At 33.9% G+C, this 21,274-nt stretch overlaps 2 protein-coding genes across 4 annotated transcripts; one reads left to right on the forward strand and one right to left on the reverse strand.

The window, feature by feature from the left end:
* Window positions 1–7,866: 7,866 nt before the first annotated feature.
* Window positions 7,867–15,742, forward strand: LOC132644975 (E3 ubiquitin-protein ligase RHF1A-like). 2 transcript variants are annotated; one of them, XM_060361675.1, is made up of 9 exons: window positions 7,867–8,019; window positions 8,121–8,231; window positions 9,920–9,966; window positions 10,101–10,163; window positions 10,564–10,654; window positions 10,736–11,052; window positions 11,277–11,372; window positions 11,451–11,811; window positions 15,367–15,742. In XM_060361675.1, exons 2-9 carry the CDS (start codon window positions 8,136–8,138, stop codon window positions 15,376–15,378), a joined length of 1,083 nt encoding a protein of 360 aa, XP_060217658.1. In that variant the 5' UTR covers window positions 7,867–8,019; window positions 8,121–8,135; the 3' UTR covers window positions 15,379–15,742. The 2 variants fall into 2 exon arrangements, with proteins under 2 accessions (XP_060217658.1, XP_060217660.1); XM_060361677.1 differs by having other exon boundaries at window positions 7,868–8,019; window positions 10,745–11,052.
* Window positions 15,743–17,550: 1,808 nt separating this feature from the next.
* LOC132644976 (peroxiredoxin-2F, mitochondrial) lies at window positions 17,551–20,856 on the reverse strand. Of its 2 annotated transcripts, XM_060361678.1 has the most exons (5): window positions 20,597–20,855; window positions 20,444–20,473; window positions 19,043–19,201; window positions 18,189–18,283; window positions 17,551–17,904 (listed from the first exon to the last, which is right to left on the reverse strand). In XM_060361678.1, exons 1-5 carry the CDS (start codon window positions 20,786–20,788, stop codon window positions 17,799–17,801), a joined length of 582 nt encoding a protein of 193 aa, XP_060217661.1. In that variant the 5' UTR covers window positions 20,789–20,855; the 3' UTR covers window positions 17,551–17,798. The 2 variants fall into 2 exon arrangements, with proteins under 2 accessions (XP_060217661.1, XP_060217662.1); XM_060361679.1 differs by lacking the exon at window positions 20,444–20,473 and having other exon boundaries at window positions 20,597–20,856.
* Between the last annotated feature and the right edge of the window lie 418 nt (window positions 20,857–21,274).

The following is a 21,274-nucleotide window of genomic DNA, read 5'->3' on the forward strand; positions in this document are numbered from 1 at the left end:
ACTTATTTTACTCTCATTTGCGGTCTCTGATTATTGTTTCTTTACATTTATAAAATGTATTACTTTATATTTTATTTCGGAATTAAAATTTGGTGATTTACGATATAACATATATCTTTCTAATTTTGATTTCTTTGTAACAATTTTTTTTTATCTATAATTGTTACTATAAAAAATTATAATATATTTTTTAATTAAGTTAATAAAAATATTTTATTAGTTTTGCTTTTAAAAAATCTAATATATACAACAATGGTTCTTATGTTTGGATCTGAACAGTTAGTTTATTAAAATGGATATCAACCTGTCGGTATACATATAAGATATTATAGAATTTAAAAGAAAAAATATAGAATTAAAATATTAATTTTCCTATTCTTACTAATTTTTTTTTCACATCGATGAACAACTTTCATTGTCATGAGAATGAGAAAAAAGTCCAACTCTTTCCATCTCAATGACTTAATTCCATCATATGTTTTTAATTTTTAAACTTCATTTTTTAATTATAACTAAAGTGATGGTACATAAAATACATTTTGTATATGTTACTATATATAATAACAATTAGAATGTTTCTAAAAGTTATTTTCAAAATACAAACCATAAAGATTGGTTAATTAAAGTGAATAGACATGTTCGGCCCGTGCATCGCACGGGCATGTATTGCTAGTTACTACTATCTATAAGAGCAAACTTAGGGACTTTTGTAGTCCTCACAAGAATTTTCAAATTTTTTTAAAACTTTTTAATTAATTACTTTTAGGTCCTAATCTTATTTATTTAAGTCAATTTTTTTTAAGGTCTACTTTTCAAAAGTTATCGAACCTCCTACCTCATTTTTCATGTTCTTTGATTTTATGTTTGGTGTTTGATATCCGCATTTGAGCCCAATTAATCCAGATAATTCGCATTGTATCGCGCCTATTCGGGGGAAGCGCTCCCTCCAAAGATTTAGATTATTTATTTAAAACTAAATAACTTCAGAAAATTAGGATACATAACTTATAGATGTCAAATTCTGGCTCCACATTTGATTTGACGTAAATAATTTCATCAAAATGGAAGTTAAAATATTAAAGGAGTGGAATGAAAATTTTGCTTTCATATATTGAAAATATACTTATATGAAATTTAATTATTACTAACGTAATTACCCATTTGTGGGACTACAATGGGTATATGATTATTGTTGTTGTTGTTGTTGTACACTTGTACTAACACAAATTATATTTCTTTAATTAAAATATCTACTTTTATATCTTGAGTTTGGGCCCGGGCTTAGCACGGGCCTCACATAACTAGTATATATATATATATATATATATATATAAGGACTTTTTTTTTTTAATCTGAACTTTGTGCAATCACGAATCTTGTTATACTGTTCATCTTTTTCTCTTAACCTTCGTTCTTAATAACAGTCTTCTTTAACCACACCCCGGTAACCCCGGCCAACATCGTCCTTTATTATTTAGACATTAAAATGCCTCTTTAAAACCTAGGAACAGGTTAATCCATCGAGGTTAATAAGAAGTTAAGAGAATAACCATATACTAAGAATAACAAATTCATGATGATAAGGAAGTAATTGCTTAAACATAATAATCACAAAATAATTTATATAATAGGGAGATTAGTACAGAAAACATAGTAAATAAACTTACATGGTTTGAAGAAGGAGAGAGGTTTCCCTTTCGGGGAACCCCAAAAAACTACTTCACACTAGGGGGTAGTTATTAAAAGCTTAATACAGATTTACAATAGGGTTTATATTACACAGGTTTTTGACTGGGCAAGGGATTGGAGCATTTGATGAAATAGAAGGGGAATATGAAAATTTTCTAGAGAAAGGTGGCTGATGCTCTTGTTGGTGATGCCTTTGCTTCTTCACAAATGCTGCTATTTATAGGTGTCTGGCGGACTTCAACTTCGGATTTCAAATGCTAAAGAATCTCTTGAGTTCAGCCGGATGCTCTTTGGGCCCCATCGTCACGTGAACTTTTTCAAAAGAAACTTTATTTACTCGTCTTTTAGCTGATCTATCCATTTACTGTGACTACTTTATTAAAGTTGCTTTTAATAAAGCCTTCTTTTTCTGCAAATGTCTGCTAGTCGTTGCTTTTTTCAACGAATCTTTCAGCCTTTTATCTCATCATAACTATTTCCTCCACTACGTCTGTTTGATTATACACATATATATATAATTTTTTTTATGTGTCTAAATTTTGTAGTGCAATAGAATCAAAACTCATGCCTGAGTCTACATCATTTGGATCTTGAGAGTCTTGAAATGCACTGTCTTGGAAATTAATATCATCTCATTCGAAATCTGAACTATGGACTGGTGACATCCCTTGACTTGGAGATAATTCCGAGCTAGGATTTTTAACTATATGTTTATCTTGTTCCTTTGTCTAGAAAAAATTTTCTAGTGTCTCTTTTACTATACTTTCTATTTTTTCATTCTTTTTCTTTTTTGCAAGTGTGCTTTTCTTTGTAGAAGTTGCTCCTTGCGTAAGTGTCTTTGGTAATCTCCGTCTTGAACATCCCTCATCTTCACTTTTTGGTAAAGTGACAACCATCAACGGATTTGATAAGTCTTTACCGGCTATCGTTTGAACCGGACTAGCTGCATCCTTACCCGATACAGTGGGTCTGACTGCATTCATTGGGGAATGCACACCCGTCTCATCCATTTTTCTCTGAGATGGAGAACTCTGAGATTGCATCAATTCGAACTTAACAACTTGTAGTCTTTGTTCTAATGTCTTCACTTTATTCAAGAGTTTCATTTTTTCTTGAACCAATGTCTCTTTCTGCTGGTTTAATCGTTTGACCACGTCAGTCATAGTAGAGCAGTGATCACAAAAATTATCTTGTCTGTGTCTTTTTGTACATTGTACTGAGGGATTTTGTCTGGGTTTTGTCTGAGAGCTGGAGAAATATAGTAGTTTGGACCCAGCACTCCTCTAGCATAGTCTAGTGCTTCAATGAAATCATTAAATCTTTTAAAAAGAGGTTTTCTTATGTCTTTAATAGAGTCTACAACTTCTATTCAAGTTTGAAAAATACCATTAGTTTTACCGTGAACTACAACATAAAATTTAAATTTTTTGTCTAAATTTCGGTCTGTAAAATACTGACAGAGAGAATTTATAGTAGCTACAAAATGTTTAGCATCTTTTCCATTATGCGAAATTCATAAATTATCCACTAAGCATCTTTGTGGTCTGTCTATTACGTGTTCTGGTAATACTTTAAAAGTCTAATTTGATGGCTGGAAAGCTACTAAGTTATTGGTTCCGAATTGTATTTCTCTCTAATAAAGATGTAGGTCTAAAATGAAGGTTACCTAATACTGTCTGTCTGTATGTGTCTTGGGTTGAGGCTATGCCTTTCCCCTTGTCTGCTGTCTGAGAACTGGAAGGTCTCATGCTGTTCAAATAAAAAATTAGTTAGCAGGAATATTTAATCTACTTAATTGGTCTGCTAAATTATTATCTTTTCCTTTTATATGTTCAAATTTTAAATTATAAATTGAAATGGTATCAAATTATATATATATATATATATATATATATATATATTATCACTATCCAAACACAACTACATACACATAGATACACTATAATTCAAAGTGTTGGGCCTATGCGGCCATCTAGTTAATAGAATAAAGTATAAATTGATCGAGTGGCCATCCATTAAATTAATCTAGGTGGAGTTCAAATTAGCTTAATGAACACATAACTTTAATTTGAATTATTTTTTAATGAAGGGAAAAATGAACATCATTTGTCTAAACTAAGCAAAAGTGTAATTTTCAGATTTCTCCTCTATTCACTGGACGGATCTTCAACGATCATAAATTTTAAAAGGGTGTGTAATAATGTCACCTCCTTTCACTACCATATCAACAAATAATTACCAAAACCACAATAATAATACACGGGAAGTAATATTTCATCTGGTGTATTATATTAATCTTAAAGAAATTAAAAATTGAAAACTCAATATTGCATACCACTATACAATATTTCTATTTATATATAAGCATGTAGGAGGGACGAACACGCTCCTCCAGCTTGTACTACGAGCTTCACAAATTGTACACTCAATGAATGCTTGTACCATAAGCTATATAACTTGTACACTTTATCCAACTATTTTTATATCCCATGTAGACATATGTCATAGTACTTAATATTTATTCTCTTCTCATGTATAGACGTATGCATTTCAAATTTAATTTTTCGACACATTTATTTCCTCCATGCACTTTTACTTGTTCACTTTTGACTTTTTCTGTTCTAGCTGAATATTTATTCTCTTCTCATCTATAGACATGTACAGTTCAATTTTAATTCTCCTACACAAAATTATTTCCTCCGTGCACTTTAATTTGTTTACTTTTAACTTTTCACATTCTTTAAGAATTAAAAAGAATTAATAAATCCCACGTGGATTTATGTCATAGTACTGAATATTTATTCTCTTCTCATGTATACACGTGTGCACTTTTATTTTAATTCTCCGACACATATTTATTTCCTCCGTGCACTTTTACTTGTTCACTTTTGACGTTTCACGTTTTTGCTGAATATTTATTTTCTTCCCATGTATACATGTATGCACTTCAATTTTAATTATCCGACACATATTTATTTTCTCCGCGCACTTTTACTTGTTCACTTTTAACTTTTCACGTTATAAGAATTAATAAATGAAGTACTCCTTCCGTCCCATATTTCTTTGCCACATTACTTGATTTTTCACGTTCTTTAAGAATTAATAAATGAAGTACCCTCTTCGTCCCATATTACTTGGCCACATTACTATACTTAACTTTTCACATTCTTTAAGAATTAATAAAAATGAAGTACTCCCTTCGTGCATATTACTTGGCCACATCACTAAAAATATATGTCTATTTTTCTATTCTATATTTTTTTTCTTTTCTATTTCTTCTAATATACCTAAGTGTGAAGAGAGGACTAACACATCAATAGAAATTTGTACCACAAACTATATAAATTGTACATTTTAACCAACTACTTTTTTATCCCACATGGTCATATGTTATAGTACTGAATATTTATCTCTTCTCATGTATATACACATGCACTTCAAATTTAATTCTCCGACACATTTATTTTCTCCGTGCACTTATATTTGTTGACTTTTGACTTTTCAAGTTCTTTAAGAATTAAAAAATGAAGTATTCCCTCCATTTCATATTACCTGACCACATTACTAAACTGCTTTTTTACTGAATATTTATTCTCTGCTCATGTATACAAGTAACCACTTCAATTTTAATTGTCCGACACATATTTATTTCGTCCGTGCACTTTTACTTGTTCATAAATGAAGTACTCAACATTACTAAAAATATATGTCCAAATTACTTCTTCATTTATAAAACCAAGACAAAATTAATTAAATCTTTCACATCTTATCCTTTCCGTCCCATATTACTTGGCCACATTACTAAAAACATATGTCCAAGTTACTTGTTCGTTTACAAAACCAAGATAAAATTACAAGATAAAATTAATTAAATCTTTCTCGTCTTACCCTTAGTAATAAATGTTCTTGAAAATAGTCAATTTTGATTAGAATGTATTTATTCGAGAAAGATAGGGATACGATAATAAAATACATCTTTTACTTCTGATTTCTTAAGGGGCGCGCAAAAGGGAAAGTGACAAGTAATATGGGACAGAGAAAGTATATATTTTACCATAATATTCATATTTATTAGTGTGAGTCTCAATAGCCTTCGAAAATAATTTAAAAATGAGTAATTAAAGGGTAAAATTAATAATAAGAACACACAAATATTCACTCATTAATTCCATGGAAATTAATGGCCAGCCCCTTCTGCATGATTCTCTCCGCTCTTCTTGCGTTGCCTAACTTGATGGTCCCCATGATAAATAAAGGAATACAAGAAAAAGGATGACATGTATACAAATATGTACGCCTATAATATATGCGTAGTCGTTATCTTTATATACAATCAATATAATTGAAGTTTCATACTAATTAATAATTACCATAATAGTTTCAACATAATTAAAGTTTCATACTAATTAATAATTACCATATTATTTTATTTCTCTTGATATGTTAACGTGGACAAGTAAAAGTAAACAAAAGGAGTGACTTTTATCCCCGTTTTCCTTCTTTGTCAATACTTTAAACGTAAAGAGAGGGCGAACAATAGCAATGCAAATTTCTACCAAAAGTTATTTTAATTCTCCTACACATAACTTGTTAACTTTTGACTTTTTACGTTCTTTGAGAATTAATAAATAAAGTATATATTTTATCATAATATCCATATTTATTGGTGTATAGTCTCAATAGCCTCAGAAAATGATTTGAAAATGAATAATTAATGTGAAGGGTAAAATAAGAAGAAGATTTTTTTTTCTTGATATGTTAATGTTGAAAAGTAAAAGTAAAGGGAGGAAGTGTCTTTTATCTCTGTTTTCCTTCATTGTCAATACTTTACTTATTTACTCTCCTTTGCGGTCTCTGATATTGTTTCTTTACATTTATAATATGTATTACTTTATATTTTCATTTCAGAATTAAAATTTGGTGATTAATGATATAACATATATCTTTGTTATTTTGATTTCTTTGTAACAATTTGTTTTATCTATAATTGTTAATATAAGAAATTATAATATATTTTTTAATTAATTTAATAAAAATATTTTATTAGTTTTCTTTTAAAAAATCCAATATATGCAACAATGGTTCTTATGTTTAGATCTGAGCAGTTACTTAACTGAAATGGATATCAAGTTGTCGGTATACATATAAAATATTAAAGAATTTGAAAGAAAAAATTTAACAACTTTCATTGTCATGATAATGAGAAAAAAGTTTGACTCTTTCCATCTCAAAGACTTAATTTCATCAACTTTATTTTTTAATTATAACTAAAGTGATGGTACATAAAATACATTTTGTATATGTTGCTATATATAATAACAATTAGAATATTTTTAAAAATTATTTTCAAAATAAAAACTTTAAAGATTGATTAATTAAAATGAATAGACATGTTCGAATCGCTAGTTAAAAACTAAACATAGTAAGCGAGGTCGGCACGACCCACGCTGCAAATAGTCTTTTGATCAAATAATTAAATAAGTTAGAGCATGAAAATTACATTAAAATTAGAAAATCATGAGCCCAAAGTAGACTTGACACTCGTTCTTCAGTACGTCATTGTTGATTTTTGAGATGGAGAAAATAACTCGATAAGCACTGTGGGGACGAAAGGAGTCAACAATGACCCTCATATTTCTTAATCAAATGCTTTCTCCATCTATTAAAAATAGGTGGTGTTTTCACTCTTTTTATTTTATTTTAAAGTAAGTGTTGTTTCACAAAATTAAGACAGTATTAAAAAAATTTAAAAATACTTTTTATTTTTTAGAAGTGAGTAGTTTTCTTAATAGATATTTTCCCCACATAAAAAAGAGTGTCCACTTAAATTTTTTTTCTTGAGTTAAAAAGAACATACACTTATCAAATCAAGAAACAAATAACTCAATTTTTCCAGATATGCCCCTATTGAGTGCTATATGATTAAATCCCAATAGATATTTAATTAAGAATGGTTTAGCCAATTTTTTTTTTCTTATCTAAGAGTTAATATTTTTTTAAGCGGTGTGCAAATGAGTAAGTGAAAAACAGCTCTTATTGTGAAATGCAGGGAGTATTAATATAATAATTTTAATAACTAGAGAATAAAATGGAGACAAAAATAGTAAATGGATTAAAAAAGGCAAAAGAGTTGATTGATTCCAAGTTCCAACAACCGTGTGAATGGAGATCGGATTTTGTTGCTGCTCTCTCTCTCTCATCTATAATAATAATTCTTTTCTTTGACCTTTTTACACGCTTTCTCTCTCTTTACACATTTTCTACCATTTTGTTAACAATTTCCTTCATCTCCCTCACTTTATTCTCCACATTTGTGCTTTCCCTCTCTCTGTAAGCCCCCCCCCCCCCTCTCTCTCTCTGTATATATATATCTACATTTTATCTCTATCTCCTATAATTGCATACATATTTTTATATTTGCATTGTTACAGTGGTAGCTGAATTTCATGGCGAACGTATCGGCGGCGATGATGGTTGATGATAGCATTGAGGATGCCTGTAGTATTTGTCTTGAGCCTTTTAACTCCGATGATCCTCCTGCTGTATGTTATTTCCAAGCTTCGCTTTTTGTTTTCTATGCATTTTACTCTTATATATATATATATATATATATTGCGTAATAGTTAGGGATTGTGTTCCTGTAGAATTTTGTTTTAGCCGTTTAACTTCGATGATCTTCCTGCTCTATGTTATCTCCAAGCTTCGCTCTTGTTTTTTTTTTTTTTTTTTTTTTTTATGTATTTTCCTGTTATACTCCTATAGCGTAAAAGTTAGGGATTTTGTTCTTGTAGAGCTTTATTTACTCGTTTAGCTCTGATGATCTTCCTGCGGTATGTTATCTCCAAGCTTATTTTCTTGCATTTTCTGTAAGTAGCATTTTTTCTTCCATAATTGGCTATATTTTGTTAAAAGTTACCTAGCGTTTGTTTGCCCATAGATTTTGGATCAGATTTTGAAAACTTATCTTCAAAATATTTTCAAGTTCCAAAAACTGGCTGCGCAGACCAGTTTTTGGGGGGAATTTCACTTCCACTCAGAAAACTTCAGACCTTTTTCAAGTAAAATGCTTGTCCAAACACAACTTCAAGTTCCAAAATATCTCAATTTTTCAAGTTTCAATTTTGCTTCTGTCTTTTAGCATTTTCGTGAGCTGTTAATTCCGCTAGTCCTCCTGAGGTATCTTGTCTCCAAGTTTTGCTCCTTTTTTGATCCATTTTCTGTTTTGTTCCAATAAATGCTGTTTGTTTTGTAAAAGTCAAGGCTTTTCTGTTTATTTAGGAGATGTTAGATGACTCTAATGTATGTTGATCCGAATGGATATGAGTTCCACCAGTGTGTAGTTTTCATGCTTTGGAAGTTCTGACAACTTTTTAATGGAATCTGTTGGGGAAAAAACAAGAAAAGAGGAAAAAGTTTGGATCTTGTGGTTTACTTGTTGAAATTTTGTGTGAGATGATAGTCATGTATTTATTTATTGACCGTCATTTGATCAGTGGATTATCATATTACATCGAATCTCTGATTTTGTGTTTTTTAATGTACATAATTTAAGTAACTTTTTTGTCCTTTTCAATAGGAGTTATGTGCACCAAATGTGTATCTTATTCTTCTACAACTGAACCTTGGTCTAATTTCAGGACTCTTTTGTTAACAACCCCTGCCCCCTCTTATATTAGGATTTGCATAATGATAATGTAATTTGCGAAGAAGGGTATGCAAATAATATGCACGAAGTAGTGGTATGATTTATCTTATTTATGGTTAAAATTGCTTGTTTTTATAGTAATCTTTGGAGTATGATGAGATTAGTGTTTTCTTTCTTACCTCTTCTCCAAAGAAAGAGAGAGTATGGTGTGCCTAGTTTCTCTTCTGATCTTGCTGATACATCCATCTAAACAATAGTTTTATGAATTTTACTTATTCTGGTCTAGTGTGATACCGGTTAACCGCAGTGGAACATCATGCTATTAATTGATTTGTCTTATTCTCCCAACTAATTTTACTTTGTGAACTAGTTTAGTAGCGTTTTCGCCAATAATTATTGGACAGTTTTCTTCAGTTTGTTTGACGTAAATGAAGTACGTATCAAAGTGATATTGCAAAGTTTTTGCTGTCTCATGGTGATGTCTTCCTTTGATTCTTGACTTCTTGTGGCAATTCTTGTGTATGCTTGATTATTGTGTTACATTATGTATTTACCCAAGTTTCTTAAATTCGTGTTTTCTTTCAGGTAACAGATTGTAAGCATGAATATCATTTGCAGTGCATTCTTGAATGGTACATTCCAAACTTGTTACTGTATAATGTTTTGGTTAAATGTTAGGAACATTCAGTTCCTCCCCGTGTGCACATTTTTAGCCACCACTGTCTTGGTTGATATGCTCATTGAACATCATGTAAATTCTGTTCAGGTCTCAGAGAAGCAAGGAGTGCCCAATTTGTTGGAGGGTTCTTGCATTGAAGGACCCTGCGAGGTATTTAAGAAATTCTATGGCTAAGAACACAATTGTATAAGAATCAACCATTGACTTTCTCGTGGAATTGGTGTATTATTTATGTAGTTTCCTCCTATGTTGCTCGAACTCTCCAAAAATGATGCCGCACCCATGTGGGATCTTCCAAAAATGCACTACTTTTGGAGGATATGACACGCACCCGGCGGCACTTTTTAAGAGTCCGAGCAACATAGGTTTCCTCGTTCTAGTATCCTACATTAAACTTTTGTCTGCGGCCAAGAGCTGCTAGCTGCAGCACGCAATGCAGCTGGAACTACATATCTGTTTTTTCTGAAAGGAATTTCATATGTTTAAGAGCAAAGCATTCTGATTGATACCTAATTGAGACGTATTTATTTTCCTCTTTTCTGATCTCCAGCCAAGAGTTACTAGCTGCAGTGGAGATTGAAAGGAACATGAGGTCAAGGCTTAATGTTCGTCATACCAACGAAGATGTCGAAGCCAATCATGTGGGTGACATTGCCAAACTTGGAATTGGCTTATTTCTTTCCATTACATTTTGCTTCAGTCATACTGAGTTAGAGTCTTAGTGTTTCCAGGATACTGCGCAGCAGAATGATTCTGATTTTGAGGAGCGAATTATGCGACATTTTGCTGCTGCGACAAGTAGAGTTCGTCTTGTCAACAGAAGGAGAAGACAGGCGTCTTCTGGAATTGGTCCTACACAGGTTGTTCCTTCTGTGCCAGCAGGAGTTAGTTCAGACCAGACACAGAATAATGAATCTACAGCACAATTCCAAGGCTTTGGGTTTTCTGGGGATGGGTCTGCTGCTTCTGCAACTTCATCTAGTATTGGGCCTGCATCATCATCAGTTCCTGCCCATGGAAGTGGTCCTTTTAAGCTTAGGTATGACTGAGGACTATCAAGCTTGATAAATAACTCAGCAGTGTAATGAAGCTAACTACTTAAAATCCATAAGATGCACCATCTCTTAATCCTCAGTGTGGTTACTGAGTGCAATGTAATTATGGCTGCACTACTTTTACATTTATTTATTTTTTGTTAAGTTTTTCGACAATTGATCCGAATTGTATGCCTCACTATTTGGTTACTTGTTGGAATTCCTTCAGCCAACCACCAACATGTGGTCCCCAGGGGTCAAGCTCATCTGAGTTTCTTGCATTTTCTGAATCTATAAAATCCAAATGGTCTTCTGCTTCAGCGAGGTAGAGGAACTCCAATTTTTCATTTACTTGAAAGCTATTTTTACCCCCCCACTAAGATTATTGTTTCTGTTTCAACAGGTATAAGGACTCAATCTCAAAAGGTACTCGTGGTTTTAAGGAAAAATTATTAGCACGCAACACCTCTGTCAAGGAATTTGGCAGAGAAGTTCAGCGTGAGATGAGTGCTGGAATAGCTGGAGTTACTAAAATCATTGAACGACTTGATCTGACTTCAAAACGTACTGGAGCTTCTGAACCAGTATCTGCGTGTACAATGGGTACCTCAAACTTTCCTAGTAGAGGAGTCAGTGAGCAAGGAAATGTGACGTTTCAATCGCATGATGGTTGCAGAAAGAATTCTACAATTGAAGTAACTCCTACCACTCCCTCATTGATCTCTAACACCAACACTGGCCAAATGGAAATTTCTCTTGGAAAGGTTTGTAGTTGGTCCAACTATATCTTGATTAATTATGAAGCTTTACTTGTTTCCGTGTTCATCATCCCTGATGTTGCCAATATGCTTTTCCATTTTGGTATCCAAAGCTTCTGCTGAATTTTTACTGCCTTTAAACAGAAAACTAAACTTTGGAGCCTGATCTGCTTGTATTTATTCCAATTGGATATAGAATTAGCATACAACTGCAGAATTGGAACTTTGACTCAGAAACTAAATAACACCCTCCAAAAGAGAATATGTTACGTACCGTGAGAAAGAAGAGAGTCTGAGAGAAAACTCAGCTTGATTATCCCCTCAAGCCATTGAAGTTTAAATAGCAAAGTGTACATATTCTAAGAAAGGAAAGAGAATCAAAATAAAATAATTATAGGAGTAAATCAAGCTAGACTATATTTACAAGATCCTAGAATATCCATGAGATTCTAACACCCCCCGTCAAGCTGGTGTATATGAATCATATGTACCAAGCTTGTTACAAATATAGCTGATACGAGAACCAGTAAGGGATTTGGTGAAAATATCTGCAAGTTGATCATTTGACTTCACGAATTTTGTACCGATGTCTCCTGAGGGTATTTTCCCCTGACAAAGTGACAATCGATCTAAATGCATTTAGTTCTCTCATAAAACGCCAGATTTGATGCAATGTGAAGTGCAACTTGGTTATACCACACAAGTTTCATCTGACTGATTTCTCCAAACTTTAATTTTTTAAGCAACTGTTCTATCCGAATTAGTTCACAAGTTGCCACAACCATTGCTCGGTATTCGCTTCTGCACTGGATCGAGCAACCACATTTTGTGTTGCTTTTACTGTTCCCGTTCCTTTCTTTTTGAATGCTATGTAATGCTTTCCATATTATTTGTCATGACTTCTTTACTTTCATAAGTTTTTTTGTAAAATTGCTTTGGATTGCTTTCCTTGAGCCGATGGTCTATTGGAGACAATTTCTCTACCTCCACAAGGTAGGGGTAAGATTTGCGTACACTACCCTCCCCTGACCCCAATTATGGTATTACACTGGGTATGTTGTTGTTGTTGTTGCTTTTCCAAGACACCAACCTCTACCTAGAATACAATATCCAGACATAGATTGCCTATCAGAAGATGACCCTTGTCCATTCAGCAGTTGTGTATCCAATAATTGCTCATGACCTCGATCCTCAAAAAGCAATCCCTGGGGTTGAATTTATACATCGAAGGATATGAATAACTACATCCTAGTGACTATCATACAGAGAGCCCATAAACTGATTTACAACACTCACTGGAAAGGCAATTAGGTCGAGTCACCGTGAGATAGTTCAACTTACCAACATACCGCCTATACCTTCTAGGATCATTAAGGGCTCACCTATCATGGTAGAAGTTTAATATCGGATCCATAGGAGTGTCAATGGATCTACAACCTACCATACATGTCTCCTCAAGAATGTCTAAGGCAACTTACGCCGTGAGATGATAATTCTTGATTTGGACTTTGCGATCTCCATGCTTAAGAAATACTTCAATCTGCCTAGTTCCTTTGTCTGGAAATGTTGAAAGAGATGTTGCTCCAATTGAATTATAGCATCTTCATCATTGCCCGTCATAACTATATCATCAACATAAACGACCAAATATATGCATAGATTATGAGTAGTATGTCGATAGAAACATAATGATCAGCCGACCAACACAACCGACTTTGAGGGAGAAAAGCATTCTTGATGTCCGGCTAATAAAGAGGTTAATGGCGAACAACCATGGATAGAAAAAAGACAGACACATGCTATTTTAGCCATGAGGGAGAAAATATTACTGTAATCAAGCTCAAATATCTGAGTATAACATCTGAGTATAACCTTTGGCAACAAGGCTGGCTTTAATTCGATCAATTTGACCATCTAGACAAACTTTAACTGCACACACCTACCGATAACCAACGGTGGATTTACTTGGAGGTAGAGGAACAAGCTCCCAAGTATCACCAGCATCTTTGATCATAGCTTGTCGCCACCCAAGATGGGGTAACGCTTCACCTGTGGGCGTAGGGATAGAAATAGAGGACAAGGATGACACAAAGGCATAAATAATATGGTGATGATAAACTATTATAACTCAAACAAGTATAACAAGGATTGGGATTACGAGTGGATCGAATACGTTTTCGGAGTGCAATCGTGGACTAGGAGGAGACAAGTCTGCAGTAGGCGAAGGATCCAGTACAGGACGTGAATCATCTGGATATGATGATGACAATTCAAGAGTGGAGGGGTTGTAGAAGGTTGAACCGGAGGTGTAGGTGATGGAACTGGAGCTGTAGGTGGTGTAGCTGGAGCTTTAGAAGAAGATGAAGGAGAAGTGACTGAATCTCCAAAAGATCAAACGGGTAACACCTCATAAATGTCTAAGTGATCACCTGGATCTGTATAGTATGGCTGGGTTTCAAAGATGGTAACATCAGCAGTCATAAGGCATAGTTGGAGGTCAGGTGAATAGCATTGATATCCCTTGTTGTGCCCTCGAGTAACCTAGAAATACACATTTAAGAGCACAGGGATGAGGGAGCTAACTTATCTTTTCTTGGAGTAAGGTTATGGACAAAACACGTGCTCCTAAAACACGAGGTGGAAGAGACTCAGTAGCTTTGGCTCGGACATTGTATGTGCTAAAAAATCCACAAAAGAAGTACAAATAATAGATTTCGAACTGAGTAAATCAAATGAGATGTGGTAGAATCCCAAATTCGAACCCAGAATGTCCAAATTCTGGATCTGCCTCTAGATTTTGGAAATGATTATAAGTGAAACAGGAATATGAATGTAATAAGGATGCTCAGTATCTGACACACTAGTGCATTGACAGGACTTTAGGTGCTTGTGCTTCCTATGTTTGTTCCTTTCTATTCCCATATTTCATTTATGCTCCTACCAGAATTACTACAACTTTTTATTTATTTTTCATAGTGCGATGTGTCAGAAAGAGTTTTCACATGACATTTCTTATTCCATCTGTCCCTATGTGCTCAATAGCAAAAAGAATGATGGGTTTTGTTGGATTGCATGATCACCTCATTCAAACTCGAACTTTTTGAAAAAAAAATAAAAAATACTTACAATGTATCTTCGCCATGTCTGTTCATGTGCTTGCTGATTGTTTCATGATCATGTATGTGTAAATACCTTTTGACAAAAGGCTGCTGCAAGACTTGAACCTAGCCTCCTTTTACTTTGATACCATGTTAAATTGTGTTAACACCTCATCTAAAAGTTTAAACTGTTCGAGAAACTTTTATTTATTACTTATGTCTTCGACAAGTCTCATTATAATTACAAACTAGTCAAATCGATAATTCAGAAGTCACAATTCAGCTTCTTTTCCTTGTCTCATAAAAGTGGTAAGGTTTATGAAGCAACTGTAACATGAGATTAGGATTGGAAGTTGGAACATTGCCAAAAATAATTTTGACCATCCATCTCGATGTTCTCATTGTTTTAAAATGATATCTTTCCTCTATTTAATCGTTTCTTTCCCTCTCTTTTTTCCCTCAGAATGGAAACTGATGCTGCAACCCTGTCGAAGTCAGAATAAATGAATGATGCCTGATTATGGTCCTCTTTGTCTCTGCTATCAACTTATAGCATAATTATAATCTGCAAGTGACGTACGTTCTTAAAGGTCAGTTATCGCAGTAGGTGATTGACTTGCGTCCTGCAGTTACTGTGTGGAAATCTGGAGCTTTGATATGCTGTTGGAGAAATTACAGTTTGTGCTTAAGCCTTAAGGTCTCATGACCGGTTCTCTTTACTGTAAACCTGTAGAATAGGAAGATTGCGAAGCAGATAAACTTGTGTAATTAACCATGTCCATTACCTTAATGGATATTCAAGAGTGGATGTCTTATGGACTATCCTTCTTTCTTCTTTATGGTGGTTATATTTTCTTTTTTATTCCGCTTTGCCCAGTTTAGCTGACTTTTACTAACATAATCCAGAAGCTTGAGCCGCCTGATTGACTGCTTGAAAATGCCGCACATCAGAGTAAGCATTAGTTTTTTGTCATCACTTTGTTGCTGTGCACCTAACCTTAGGTGTTGTCATTTATGTGAAATATGGAGGGCAATAGCTAATATACACCAACATGGTCCTCTGATTAATGGATGTCACGGTCATAGCAAATAGTACTTTGGTAATTTAGCAAACTTAGTCTGCATCTTAAAACCAATATTGAATCTGAGAGATAAAATTCAAGCAATTTCTTGAAGAGTATAAACAACAGTACTCTGGTGATTCTACCATGAGATAGCATCTGACCGTATTCCTGATAGTCACTGTAGATAAGGGTTTAACCTGCGGCAGAATCATTATCAGAACAATTGAGTTTAGTGTAGGTAAATGATACCAATATTCTTCTTGATTAGTAAAACACTATCTTGATGGAGAACTTGGCCAGTGAATAGAGTAGTAAGAGTCGTGGGATGCCAATAAGACATAACATGGTGCAATCTCGTAAAGATGTGCAGCCCTGTCCATTGGAGTTGCCGATTCTAAGGTAGAACCGTTATCCTCCGGCAAGGTTGCCGCTTGTAGAGGAATCTACACCAGTCTAGGTGTTACACCATTAACATCAATTCCTATAGCAACAAGTTGAAGAGCTAGTCCTCTAGTAAAGGAAAGGATGGCACCCTTGGTTGAAGCATAGTCTATTGGCCTTGGTGAGCCAACGTAGGCTTGAACTGAAGTAGAATGGATTATACTGCTCCTTCCTCCTATTTGTTTTTAGAGCAGACTCCATTTCATAAGCCATTTAGATTAAAGTTTTATTGTAGTAGAGTCTGGAGGAATGCCTTTTCGAGAGATGTTTAGTTCTGGAAACCCTTAGAAGCTGATCCTCAGTTATTTCTTCAAGGTGGCTGATGCGTTGCTCAGATGCATTGTTAACAAGGAAATGAAATTCATCCATAAGTTTTTACAACTTCCTGGGTTGCACAAATGCTTTAGTATAAGGATCTTTCATCCCCAAAAGTAATGCACGTGTAAATTTAAGATGAAATTCTACTTTGCAGAATTGGTGTAGTAGGTCAGATCAAAATTGTCAATTTGCTTCTCATCATTGCTCCTTCAAATTCCTTTGCGTTGGTAGTACTTTATCATTGATTATAAATTCTCTTTTCCCAGCTTCTACGTGTTTTACTCCGGGCTACAATCGCATCCCTTTTCGTTTTCCTGTGTACAGAAGTCCATGAACATCCAAAAAAGAGCCTACATCTCAGCCATTTAACTGTAATTTGTAGTGCTTTGTTTCTCTCTATTGGTACAAGCATTCTCTTTCTAGATTTGTTAACTCAAATGATTTTCTATGCCTATATCAGAAACTAATTTGTTTTTAAAACGTAACATAAAAGTTATGATGTCTCATTTGTTCTGTAAGATAAATACCAAGCTTTAATATACTCCATTTGGATTGGCTTATTTTAAGTGCTTTTAAGCCATTTTGTTGTATTTGGATAAAATAATAAAAATACTTTCAAGCATTTGTTTTTTAAGCCAAAAGCCAAAAGCTACAATTCCTAACTTATGGCTCATGCTTAAAAGTCACTGGCACTTAAAATAAGGTCATCCAAACAGGCTCTAAGAGTAATATATGTTTGATTACAGTTTTTACTATAATGATATATACACGACAATACTCTAGCAACATTTTAATTTACAGGATAGAGATAGCACTAACGCAAGTTATGCACTCCCAAACCAAATTCAAATATTGCTCATCTTGTTATGATTATTGAGTTGCTAATATGAAAAATGAAAATAAATATTCACATAGTTAACTAAAGACTCAAGTACTCAACCAGACAACGGATTCAAAGTCTTAACCCTGCTTTCGGAATTGTGCATCTTATCCCAACAAAACTTCACGTAATGATGTATGCAGAACTTATTTGAGAATGGACAAAAGGACAAAAAGGCGATTAGAAGCAAATCTAGATCTGTCCCAAAATAACATCTCCGCCAGAAACCTTGAAGTCAGAAGGAGCTTCTTCAACATTGAGAACCTTAACATTCCCATCAACCACATACGCCGACCACCTATGCAACAACAACAATGTTAATTAACAGATGAGTACGTCCCCAGTACAACTTTTATACAACATATATATTTATGTGTACGCATTTGGTCCTAATGGAAAGCAACTGCATCCACTTCTCCATGTTAGTTCAGGGCTTAATTTAAGCTCGCTAAACTTGTGCACATTTCACCGGGATTATCAATTTTGGCATTGACAATTGTTGGATGTAGAATTTTAGTTATTTAGCCACGACGAAGTAGTGAGTTACATAATGATATGAAAACATTGACTCCCTTAAGTTACCTATGAGATCGAGGTCCAAGCAAAGCAGCAGAGAGATCAATTGTTAAGTCCAAACTCTTGTGGAAGCTTCCATCAAAATCACCATAAAACTCAATCTGCATCATAGGATAGTTTTCTCTCAGCCAGACTCATCCCCATTGTTAGAGCAAGTACAAAGAATAACCGTCACAGATACTGTCATGATTTGAAGGAAAAAAAAAAAAACAGCTGATAGATCATGAAATCTTATAATGCTATCAAGTTGCCATAAATCTGAAACAATTCAACTAATGCAACATCAACTAATAATTAGAAAAACATTTGAGAGGTAAAGGTCATAAATCAACAATGCCAGATGTCTAAATAACAGGATCACGAGAATCTTAATCATCGATCTCTCTTGGTTATCTTCCGTCTATCAGTTATTAGTTATCAGTATCCAACTAGGTCACTCAGAGTTGATGTAAAACATAACAATCTACAATATTGAGCTTTGGTTTTTTGATGCTTCATGCAGTATATGAATTATGTCATTCTTGAGAGTATCAATGCCAAAATAAATTTCCAGCCCCATGGAAGATATTTGAGTTTCAGTTGGAATACATTATAATATGGTGAGAGACAAACTTTGAATAAGTTGGAATATATTTTTTTTGGTAAAGTGAATAAGTTGGAATATATTAGCATATCACACGTACAGGAATAATAGTTAGCATTCCTTCCTTTACCAAAATATGCTTTCTGCTGAGAACTGAGAAACAAATAAGTATTTCAAGTCTTCCAAGGACGATAGAAAAGGTCAGAGTAGTTATTAGTGAAGGTTACACTTGCTTAAAGGAAAAGACAGGATGACAAGGCATGGCGGAGTAACTTACAGCTTCTTTGGCTTGTAGCCTTTCTGCCCAACCATTCATAACATACGGATCATTCACAGCAACACAGATCACAGAGTCGATTCCTTTGGCCTTGAACTTATCAATGTTATTCTTGTAGCTAGGTACATGTTGCATTGAACAAACTCCAGTGTACGCCCCCTGGAAATTGTACAAGTAACATTTTTAGGACGATATAAAACTAAGAAAATAAAGAGAAACAGATGTTAAACAAATGGCTATGCAAGAAGACCTCCTATGAAGCAAAGTTCCTACAACAAGCATCAAAGAAACTACAAAGCCTTTCTTTCTTACATCGTGTCTTAGCGTCATTTTATTCTATCTTCTATTCATTTCCAAAGTGTCAGTTATTCAAACCTTCTCCCCTTCTGTATTTTAATTCATATCACATATAATGGTATTAAAATGAGTAATCATGGTAGTCTTGGCTACCTGAACTTTCACATTGTTAGTGAAGGTTCGATTCCCCACTTCGTAATCTCGTTCCCCATTTCCCCTCCCCCTATGTGTAATAAAAAAAAAAAAAAAAAAAAAAAAGAACAGAAAGAATGGTATTAAAAATATCTAAATTTGTGACCCATTGTATCTTTCCTGCAGAAGCAAATATGTGCAACCAACCAAGTGGCAATGTTAATTCAGTAGTATGTAACAATTGGGATTAACAAGATCAAACTATTCTGAAAATTTGCATAAGTAGTACCAGTATTCATTTGTAGTCCCAGGAAGATAAAACATTAGACAAATAAAGCTGATCTCTTCAGTTTAGTCATCAGATGCCTTCTTGATTTCGTACTTTGTATTGGAAGTACAAAAGATCAATTTATTATTTTGTATTGGAAGTAAAAGGAGAAAAGCAAAAAATTACCACTTTTTTTTTCTTATTAGGCTTAAATGGAGGTAAGTGAGATATAGTCGACTCCAACTTGTTTGGGATTGAGGTGTACTAGTTGTTATCATTGTTGTTGATTTCTTATAAGGACTTTTCACCTTTTAAATCCCAATGAAAAGAAAGGAGTTTTTCCTCTCAGCCAAACACAAAACAAAATAAACAAAAGATTAAAGATAAAATGACCATGAATGAAGCACGACAAATTCTCATAATTTGACAAACAACAAGATAAAAAATCCCAGCACTCAAATGGCAGAACCTGCAAGGTTTCACTCTAAGACAAACCCAAAACGTAACACTTGTATGTGAATTCTTACATGATACAAACAAAATTCTTATAATTTGACAACCCCACACTTTCCCTATTCCAATTAAGAAAACAAAAACAAAAATATAGTAACTTGACAACTATTCCTAAGCCCAGAAGTGAAAAATTATAGTAATACAACTACTTCAAAATCACTGGCAATATATATAAGGGAAAGTCAACTTACAGGAAGGCCAAAGATTACAACTTTTTTACCCTGAACACCAACCAAAATACAACACAGTCAGAAATCAAGAACCCCCCCAAAAAAAGGTTAAGAATCAAGAAAAGGGTAATATTAGATAAAAAGATTTCATTTTTAAAAAGAGGGTATGATTACCTTGAATAAATCTTTGAGAGGGGTAGTAGAGAATTTGGAGGAGACACCTTCATCCCAAGATCGAGCTTTTTGTAGAGAAACATTTGGTGCAGCTACAGTAAGATCAGTCCCTACAGAAATAGAAGCATAGGATCTCAGGGTTTGAAACATAGACTTTATCATTGTTGTTCTCTTTAACATTGCTGATGCCATAGTTGCTGATTCTCCCTAACTTTTGTAGTGAGTAGTGATTTTTGGGACCTTCAGTTCAGGTGTTAGCTGGTGATTATAGAATATATGGACAGGGAAAAGATGGGCCTCATTTGAGAAGTCAAACTTGGCCCAATTTTGGTGTCCAACTTCATTTGGTTCCGGGTCATTTGCACTTTTTATCTTATTTTATGCTGGTCTTTAATTTTTGGCCCTCAAGACAAATAACTTTTTTGCATGGTTAAAGTTTATATTTTTGCATTATAACATTCTATGAGTTATGTCTTGCGCCCTTAAGAAACTTATGCTCTGCTAGTCATAATTTGACTTTGAAGGATAAAAATTAAAAACACCAGCCCATTTGAAGAACAAAAACCGTGCAATTAGGCCTGTGCACGAATCAGTTCGGTTTGGTTTTGGCCATCATCGAGTTGAAATTTCGAATTTCGACTTTCTAAAATTCTCAACCAAACTCTATCCATTCTAGGT

Source organism: Lycium barbarum, chromosome 6, assembly GCF_019175385.1.
Source record: "Lycium barbarum isolate Lr01 chromosome 6, ASM1917538v2, whole genome shotgun sequence".
NCBI lineage: Eukaryota > Viridiplantae > Streptophyta > Magnoliopsida > Solanales > Solanaceae > Lycium > Lycium barbarum.